At 46.6% G+C, this 9,648-nt stretch overlaps 1 protein-coding gene across 1 annotated transcript in view; it reads right to left on the bottom strand.

The window, feature by feature from the left end:
* Positions 1–1,605: 1,605 nt before the first annotated feature.
* Positions 1,606–9,648, bottom strand: part of LOC132387939 (uncharacterized) — a 68,495-nt gene continuing 60,452 nt past the window's right edge. The window contains exons 13-14 of the mRNA XM_059960260.1: positions 8,916–8,948; positions 1,606–2,377 (exon numbers count right to left, since the gene is read on the bottom strand). Of these exons, the coding sequence (XP_059816243.1) occupies positions 2,326–2,377; positions 8,916–8,948 (85 nt within the window). The 3' untranslated portion in view covers positions 1,606–2,325. The remainder of the gene's footprint in view (positions 2,378–8,915; positions 8,949–9,648) is intronic.

Raw genomic sequence — 9,648 nt, 5'->3', positions numbered from 1 at the left:
TTGGAGGGTTCGAGTGACATCCTCTGCTGAGACCTACTGTGAGCTCGAGGAGACCAGGCCGGACCGGGATATCGGTGGACTGAGGGTCACAGTCTATGTCTTACGTCCGCGCCCCTCACTGTGCTAAAGGGCGGTGAAACTCCCAAAACAAAAACTCCGCCGTGAACCTTCAATGATCACCCGGCCGAACTTCCATCACTTCCAAGAAAATAATAAAAACAGCTGCAGAATTCTCAGCCGAGTGCATCACGGGAAACAGCCTCTCTGGCATCGAAAGCATCTTCGAAAATTGATGATTAGAAACGGGACATCTATCATTAAGGATTTTCAATCCTGAACATACCCTCTTCTCATTGCCACCGTCAATGAGGAGTTGACAGAGTCTGAAGGACCACATCCCCAGATTCAGGGACAGTTTATTTCTCTCCAGCACCAGATTTCCTACTGGAGAATGAACCACTCTGCACTACCTCACTATTTACCCTCTGTTTAAGAACTACATATTTACCTTAAAACACTTATTTTAGGAAAACATTTCAGGAATTATTTTACTGAACTGCTGCCGGAAAACAATAAATTCCAGACATAGGACTGCGATACTAAGGCTAGTTCGGAATCTGATCTCCGCACATACAGCCACATGCCACTCTCCGCAATATCCACCTCTAACTCCCCTCCATTACCCATCGTCAACTCCATGCCGCTCTCCTCCTGACCCTTGGCTGATCGGTCTCTCCGAACGCCATCACCGCCATTCCCACCTCCATCCATCCCACCGACAACCTCACGCCTCTTCCTCCCTGGACGCTCGCCAAACTTCTCTCAAAAGCCCCCCATGGCCTCCAATCACTCCATAGTCACCACTATCACCCCCTCATCACACAACCTTTACTAATTACATTTCCGAGCATTCACCCTTACATTTGACCCAAACCTTTTCTCTTCCCGAGCAGTCATTTATTTCCACCTCCCGCCCTTACTCTCAGCCTTCTTCTCCTTGTCCCGCAGTGAATGTTCGTCTCTCCACAATTAACATTAATGTCCCTGAGTCCCACGCACCCACCGGCCCCGTCCTCCATCCCTGGTGTTACTGTCTCCAAGTGAGACTGGTTCGGTGAGTGACCCCGTGGTGATTTGCATCCGTGGGACTGGAAGGGAAGAATTGTGAGAAAGCCTTCTGCCCCGGAATGAGGGAGACCCTGTCTGTCAACCGAATAATATTCAGCGAAACTCTGCCCACCTCAGCCGTCGCTTCAGACCAGAATAATTCCACGGTAGGTGACATCATCATAGCAGGAATTTGTTTAGCCCATCGGCCCCTGAGAGAAATCCCGCTGGTGACATTCTCTGCGTCGGTGTGTCTATGCATTCCCACTCTCCCACACCCCAAACGGCTTCCCCAACAGCGGGCAGCTGCCTCAGAGTGACTAGGCATTGGGAGGGAAGCGGGATGGGCTGTTTCAGGCCACTGCATTGTCTGCTCTGGGAGCAGGCTACCCTATGCGCTCGGTAGAGCTTCACAGACCTTCCCAAATGCTCGCCGGTACCGAATACAGCGAGTTTCTGTCAAGAGACTGAGACCAGTTTAATGCAAACAGCGTCAGCTTTATTGAGTCATGCAGCTGGATGGAGTAACGGTTGTACTACGGCGGGGCAGCGATCAGCGGCATAGTGTATAGTCAGTACCGATATCAGAGAAAGTGAAAACCGGAAAACTTTAACCCTTTCCCGTAATCAGAGCACAGGAGAATCAGTGTAGTTACATAGAGACAGAGGCAGATCACATCGAACACCCGCTGCCCGTTCTGCCCAGTGTGTGCACCGCTCCAGCGCCGACACGCGGGCGGTGAGACAGAAGTGACCTGTGGCCCCCATCTTCCCCAGTGCGTTCCCCGAAGAAACCCAAACATCCCTTAAAACCCCAAGCGTAAACCTGCGTGACTCGATGTTTTTAATGTCTTCCGGATCTCACTCTTGCACCACGAATGCAAAAGACCCCAGGGCAGGACGCATCTGTCTGTTCCCGACATGGGCACAGTTTTCTCAGGACTGCTTCCCTTATCAACGCGGTGCGATGTTCCTGGGTCAGTGGAGGACCATGGTGGCCGGAAGTCCTCGAAATGGTCTCCTAATCCAGCCACATTGCGGTTATTGTGAGAGTGGGTTATGATCCGTCACGTGTTGTTTACAGGGTGCCGAGGCCAGGCTGGGTGAACAGGCCAGTGCTGTGATTACTGAACAGCGGTATGGGAACACGTTGTTAGCGGAGAGCGTGCCGAAAGCGCTGATTGATACGAAGCAAGGCGGGCGATCCAGGGCTCGTCCTCACATGAGTGGGCAATCCATTTCGCCAGTGGCAACGAACCAGACCTCGTTACTGAAAGGTGAAACAGAGAGAGGTGAGGGGAAAGTTCCTCAGTGCAACCGCTGTCCCTGATCAATTTATCTCATTATCCTGTACACACCTAACTCGCCATCTCTCATCTTCTTTCGCTGCAAGGAGAAAACGCCGAGTTCACTCAGTCGACCCTCATAAGCCATACCCCCAATGAAGGGAATATCCTCGTAAATCTCCTCAGTGCCCTTTCTATGGTTTCCACGTCCTTCCTGTAGTGAGGCGACTGGAATTGAGCACTGTACTCCAAGTGGGGTCTGAACATGCTCCTACATATTTGCAACATTACCTCTCAGCTCTTAAACTCAACGCTGCGGTTGATGACGGCCAATGCACTGCATGTCTTCTTAATCACAGTCAACCTGCGGAGCAGCGTTGAGTGACATATGGACTTGGACCCTAAGATCCTTCTAATCCTTCATCCTGACACGAGTCTTACCGTTAATGTTATATTCTGCCACTATATTTGACCTACCAACATTAAATTATCTGCGAAACCTCACACTTATCTGGGTTGAACTCCATCTCCCAATTCTCAGCCCAGAATTGCATCCTATCAATATCCCGCTGTAAACTCTGAAAGCCCTGCACACTATCCACAACGCCCCAAACCTTCGTATCAACAGCAAATTTACTAACCCATTCCTCCACTTCCCCATCCACGTCATTTATACAAATCAGGAAGAGTAGGGGTCCCAGTACAGATCCCTCAAGCACACCACTGTTCACCGACCTCCATGCAGAATATGACCCCACTAAAACCACACTACGTCTTCTGTGGGAAGCCGGTCCTGGATCCCATGCCTGCTTATTTTCTCACTACATCCACTGCTCCAATGTGTTTAGTCACATCCTCAAAAAATTCAATCAGGCTCGTGAGACACAACCTCCCCTTGACAAAGCTATTCGGACTATTCCTAATGATATTACACCTCTCAAAATATTCATACATCCTGCCTGTCAGGATCTTCTCCATCAACCTACCAACCACTTAGGTAAGACTCACTTGTCTATAATTTCCTGGGCTTTCTCTACTCCCTTTCTTGAATAAAGGAACAACATCCGCAAACCTCCAATCGTCCGGAACGTCTCCCGTCTCCATTGATAATGCGAAGTTCATCCCAAGAGGCGCATCAATCTCTTCTTTCGCTTATCACAGTAGCCTGGGGTTCAGAATTCTTCCGTACATTTCCCTGAGAACATGTGTCTCCAATTATGCTTCCATTTCCCTGCCTGATAGCCTCGTATTTCCCCTTAGTTCAATTAGTCGTTTTCCTAACTTGTCTGTTCCTGTTCTTCTACAATGCTATGGTAAAGGAGATAGAATTGTGAACACTATCTCCAAAAGTTATGAGGCATGGGATAAGTGGAAACTTGGCTGCTTGGATTAAAAAAATGGCTTAAAGGATGAAAGCAGAAGGTAGTTGTGGAAGGGAAGTATTCTGCCTGGAGGTCGGTGACTAGTGGAGTGCCTGAGCGATCAGCCCTGGGATCCCTACGATTTGTGATTTTTATAAATGAACTGGAAATAGAGGCGGAAGGATGGGTGAGTAAGTTTACGGATGACAAGAAGATTGGAAGGGTTGTGTTTGGAACGGTAGGTTGTAGAAGTTTACAAGAGGATATAGACAGGCTGCAGAGTTGGGCAGAAAAATGGCAGGTAGATGGTGATGAGCTAACGGACAAATCAGCCATTATCTTATTAAATGGTGGGGCAGCCTTGATGTGTCGGATGGCCTACACCTGTTCCTATTTCTTATGTTCTTAAGTTTAGTTCAAGAGGACTCGAATTAAACGTCACATAATGCATGCAGGCTGTTGGGAAGTTTCTTGATTGGTGAGGGAGCTAACGGTTTTTGTGCGAAGGAAAGAGATTAGGGTTCAGGAACGAAACACATGAGAAAGAAAGCAGGAAGAGCTCGATGGAACGAATAGTCCAATTCCGCTCCTCTATCCTGTGGCTCAGTAGTCTTATTCCATGCATTTTGAGCATCGGTCCTTCACCCAAAGCCTTACAAAAGTGCCTATCGAAGCTAACGACCGTGTTATGTTCATTTAAAATCTTTGGTACCTCGTTAAAAAATGAAAACCATCTATTGAAATGAGAATGAAAGGCCTCTTCCTCACAGATTCACCCAAGGCACCTTTCGAAATAAACTGCCTGCAGGCAAGATGGGCGTTGTAGAGAATTTCGCTATGCAGGTGAACACATCACAAAGTTGACACCAACTAACTGGACATAGATAGACTGTATAGATACACAGATACGCAGTAGGCGCTGCCTACTCACTCCGAGAATGGACGAGGTCCGATCTGCTCTCCGGGCGCTCAGTGAGTATTCCACCCCGACCCCCGTGACTCTATGTGCTCCTTTCCGCTCTGTCACCGTGAAACAACGGCTTCGTAGGTCACGACCGAAGTGTGATTTCATTACCGAAAGGGGCGTGGTGATGACCAGAGCGGGAATATGGTGAAAAAATACAAAACTAGATTGGACGGGAGGTAGAGAAGGGGGGAGTGTCATTTCTGGTCAGGGATAGTATCACGGCTACAGAAAGGGAGGACACTGCAGAAGGATTGTCCCAGAGTCCGACTAGGTGGAAGTCAGAAATAGGAAGGGTGCTCTCTCGGCCTCTAAATAGCCCTCGGGACACCGACGAGCAGATTAGCAGGCAGATTTTAGAATGGTGCAGGAAATGCAGGGTAGTAGTTATGGGTGATTTCAACTTCCCTCATATTGACTGGCACCTCCTGAATGCAAGGGAGATAAATGGGAATGAATTTGTCAGGTGTGTTCAAGAAGGATTCCTGACACAGTATGTGGACTGGCCGACGAGAGGCGAGGCTATACTGGATCTAGCTCTGGGTAATGAACCTTGTCAGGTGACAAGACTCTTGGTGTGGGAGCATTTTGGCGAGGGTGACCACAACTCCCTTAGCTTCAGCATAGCTACGAAAAGGAATAAAATCAAACGAAATGTAAAAGTGCTTAACGGGGGAAGGGCTAACTTTGAATGGATGAGGCAGGAACTAGCGAGAGTAAGTTGGAAGTAGATTTTCGAATTGGAAAGCGCAGAAGTAATGTGGGAGAAGTATAGGGACAACATGAGCTGGGGTTAGGATAGATTTTTCCCACTGAGGCAAGGAAAAAATAATAGGAAAAGGGAGCCGTTGCTGACGAACCATGTGAGGCAACTCGTCAAGTGGAAAAAGGAAGCATATGTTAGATATAAGAATCCGGAAGTAGCAGGGGCTCATGGGAAACATAGGGTAGCCAGGATGGAGCTAAAGAAACGACTTAGGGGAGCTCGAAGGGGGCATGAGAAGGCCTAGGCATGTCGGATTAAGGAGAACCCAAGGCGCTCTATGCGTATCTGAAGGATAGAAGGATGACGAGAACGAAGGTGGGACCGCTAAAGAATAAAGAGGGCAACATGTGCCTTGAGGCGGAGGATGTTGGGGAGGTCCTAAATGAACTTTGTTTCAGTATTCGCAAGTGAAAAGGATCTTGATAAGGATGAGGTCGAAGTAGAGCGGGCTTGTGTGTTGGACAGTGTGGAGATTAAGAAAGAGGTGCTGGATCTTCTTAAAAATCATTAATATTGATAAATCGCCAGGGCCGGATATGATTCACCCCAGCTTGTTGTGGGAATTGAGAGGAGAGATCGCAGGAACACTAGAGAAGATCTTTGAATCCTCTATGGCAGCAGGGGAAGTGCCGGAGGACTGGAGAATGGCAATTGTAGCTAACTTGTTTAAAAAAGGTAATAGGGAGAATCCTGGGAACTATTGACCTTTGATTCTTACGTCGGTTGTATGCAAACAACTGGAAAGGATTCGTAAGGTTAGGATCTACGAGCATTTGGAGAAGCACAGTCTACTCACATGGCTTTGTGAAGGGAAGATCGTACCGTACGAGCCTGATTGAGTTTTTTGAAGAGGTGACAAAATAAATTGGTAAGTGCAGGCAGTGGATGTGGTCTACATGGACTTTAGCAAAACATTTGACAAGGTCACTCATGAGAGACTATTCCAAAACGTCATGAGGCATGGGATACGTGGAACCTTGGCTGTTTGGATTAAGAAAGGCTTTAAGGAGGAAAACAAAAGATAGTTGTGGAAGGAAAGTATTCTGCCTGGAGGTCGGTGACTAGTGGAGTGCCGCAGGGATCTGTCCTGGGACTTCTGCTATTTGTGATTATTATAAACGACCTGGATGCAGAGACGGATGGATGGGTGAGTAAGTTTGTGGATGACAGGAAGATTGGAGGAGTTGTGGACGGAGCTGTAGGTTGTCGAAGGTTACAAGAGGATATAAACAGGCTGCAGAGTTGGGCAGAAAAATGGCATATGGAGTTCAATCCGGATAACTGTGAGATGATGCATTTTGGAAGGACAAACCAGAAGACTGAGTACAGGATTAATGGTCAGTTACCCAAGAGCGTGGATCTACAAAGCGACTTTGGGATTCAAATCCATACATCCCTCAAGTTCGCTGCACAGGTTGATAGGGTAGTTTTGAAGGCCTATGGGATGCTAGGCTTCATTAACAAGGGGATTGTTCAAAAGTAGAGAAGTCATGTTGCAACTCTCAAATTTCTGTTGAGACCGCACTTAGAGTATTGTGTTCAATTCTTATCACCTCATTATAGGAAGGATGTGGAAGCTACGGAGAGAGTGCAGAGGAGATTTGTCAGGATTTTACCTGGTTTGGAGAACAAGTCATATGAAGCAACGTTATAAGAGATGGGACTTTTCACTTTGGAGCATAGAAGAATGACCGGGGACTTGATAGAAGTCTACAAGGTTTAGAGAGGCATAGATAGGGTGGATAGTCAGTACCTGTTTCCCAGGGGACCAATAGCAAACACTAGAGGGCATAGGTACAAAATTAAGGGAGGGTTGTTTCGGGGAGACATCGGGAGTAAGTTTTCTACACAGAGCGTTGTGAGTTCCTGCAATGACTCGCCAGGGATGGTGGTGGAGTCTAAAACATTAGAGGTATTTAAAGCCTTTTGGGCAGGCACATGGAATAAAGAAAAATAAAGAGTTATGGGGAAGTGTGTGGGGTTTAGTACTTTTTTAAAGGAATATTTCGTTCGGCACCATGAAGGGCTGAAGGGTTTTTACTGTGCTATAGTTTTCTATTGTTCTAAAGGTTATGTCATTGTGTCCAATCTGCTGCAGTAGATATGTACGCATTTGAAGTAATATAGTCTGAATAAAGATAGTCAGCATGGTCTTGCCAATTGCAGGTCCTGTCTCAAGAATGTGATTAAATTCGTTCGGGTGCTGCGAACCAGGTTGCAGGTTTATACGATGATGGTGTATGTTATCAAGAGGTTTGATAAGATTCCTCATTGTTGGCCCATTCAGAAAGTCATGTGACAGGGAATCCAGAGAATCTTGTCTGTGTAGGTAGGGAACTGCCTTGCCCGAGAAAGAGTGTGCTAGCAGTTGGAGATTATGCCACCTGGAGTTCAGTGAGATACTGTGTTCCGTAGAGATCTGATCAGAGACTCTTGGACTTTCTGAATTTTACAAAAGATTTTGATGAGGAAATGAATAGACATAGATATCAGGCAAAATATGGATGCTAATGGATAATGTGGTGGGTTGTCGCAGGTTACAATTGGGCATTGATGGGTGCAGAGCTGGGTTGAGAAATGGTAAGTCAAGTTGAGCATGGGGAAGAGAGAAGAATTGCACTTTGAAAGGTCGGATTAGAATGCAGAATGCATGGATTATGACAGGCTAGTTGAAAATATTGAGGAGAAGAAGATCTTTTAGCCTTCATATAATCTTTAATGTTTCCGCGCCATTTAATAGGGTAGTTAAGGATGTGTATGAGGTACACGAGGTACACGAGGTACTGTTGCAGCACTATAAAACACTGGTTAAACCATATTTTAAATTTTGTACTACACTGTAGAGTGGAAAAAAATGCCAAGGGGAGGAAATTTTAAAGCGATTTAGGGCTATGTATAGGGGCAGCCAGCGGTGCGTTATTACCCATAGTGGTGAGTGTGTGAAACGGAATAGCAATGGTGGTGGTCTAAACACACACATTTGGGTCATTTCAGAGACTGTCTTAGCACACGGATTACGGAGAAATAGACGGCTCTGTAGGAGAGCAAGTTTAGAGTCGGTAAAACATCAAGGACCAAAGGGCCATCAAAAAGCTGTCCTGTTGAATGTTTTCTTATCTATGTACGTGATAAACTAGGATGGTCAGCACAGTTTATAATAGGGAAGATCATGCCTGGGTAACGTATCAGGAGCTCAAGGTAGGGACAGGGGTCACTGACCACACCAGGTTCGTGGACTCATTAAAGATCGAAAGGAAGCTGTTCCCTTGAAGGAGCAGAGTGAGGAGAAATTTGTTTCTCTTTCCCGCCGCCGTAGAGCTCCCCACCCCCCTCCCCCCGCCCCGACCGTGCATGAGCCCAAGCCTGGTACTTTAACGTCTCTGTTTCATCAACTAGCGCAATCACAGACACAACATTCCAATGCCCCTTACCCTGCCGGCATCGAGCTGAAGTCATACGATACCCTGATGGAGATGGTGAAAAAAATAACAAAAAATCATTAATCGCCCGACATCGTGAAGTTAACAATCCACAATCCACATCTCACTCACACTCAACACTGATCCCTTCCTGATGAGCTCAGAGGCAGCACCGGGACACGTTGGATCTCCGGATTTAACATCAAGTTCAACCCTTCAACGGAACTCCTTTCCTTAATTTACCAGAGAACCCTGCTGCAGTTCACTCTGGGCGCTAGCCCAGCTTACCGCTTTTCTCACATACACACACGATGCAGCAGTTACATCGTTTCACGTTTCGCAGGAGCAACTTGAAGACAGATGCGTCTGGAATAAGTAGCGTGCGATCACACTGATTGGTTTGAACTACAGGGTCTCCAATAGCTGCTAGAACATTAATGAACAGACAGGTAATGAACGCAATAACCTGTGTGAAATTAAATTTTGATCTCATTGGAAATTTCAAATTCCCCAATACAAAAATGTACATTCTCAATGCAAGGCGATTAGATGGGGAGAATGTATTAATTGGATGATTTATTAAATGAATATGTGCACCGTCCAACGAGAGGAGGTGCCCGACTGAAAAGGCAAACATGAGTAAAGTTCCTTAAATTCGGATCAAACGGAGCAAATCAGGAGTATAACGAAGCCAGTAATGTACGGAAAAAAAGAATGAGGATAACCAAGAGGGGACGTGAGAGGT

The sequence above is a fragment of the Hypanus sabinus genome, unplaced genomic scaffold (genome assembly GCF_030144855.1).
Source record: "Hypanus sabinus isolate sHypSab1 unplaced genomic scaffold, sHypSab1.hap1 scaffold_238, whole genome shotgun sequence".
NCBI classification, from domain to species: Eukaryota; Metazoa; Chordata; class Chondrichthyes; order Myliobatiformes; family Dasyatidae; genus Hypanus; species Hypanus sabinus.
This window is presented reverse-complemented; position numbering and strand designations above follow the sequence as displayed.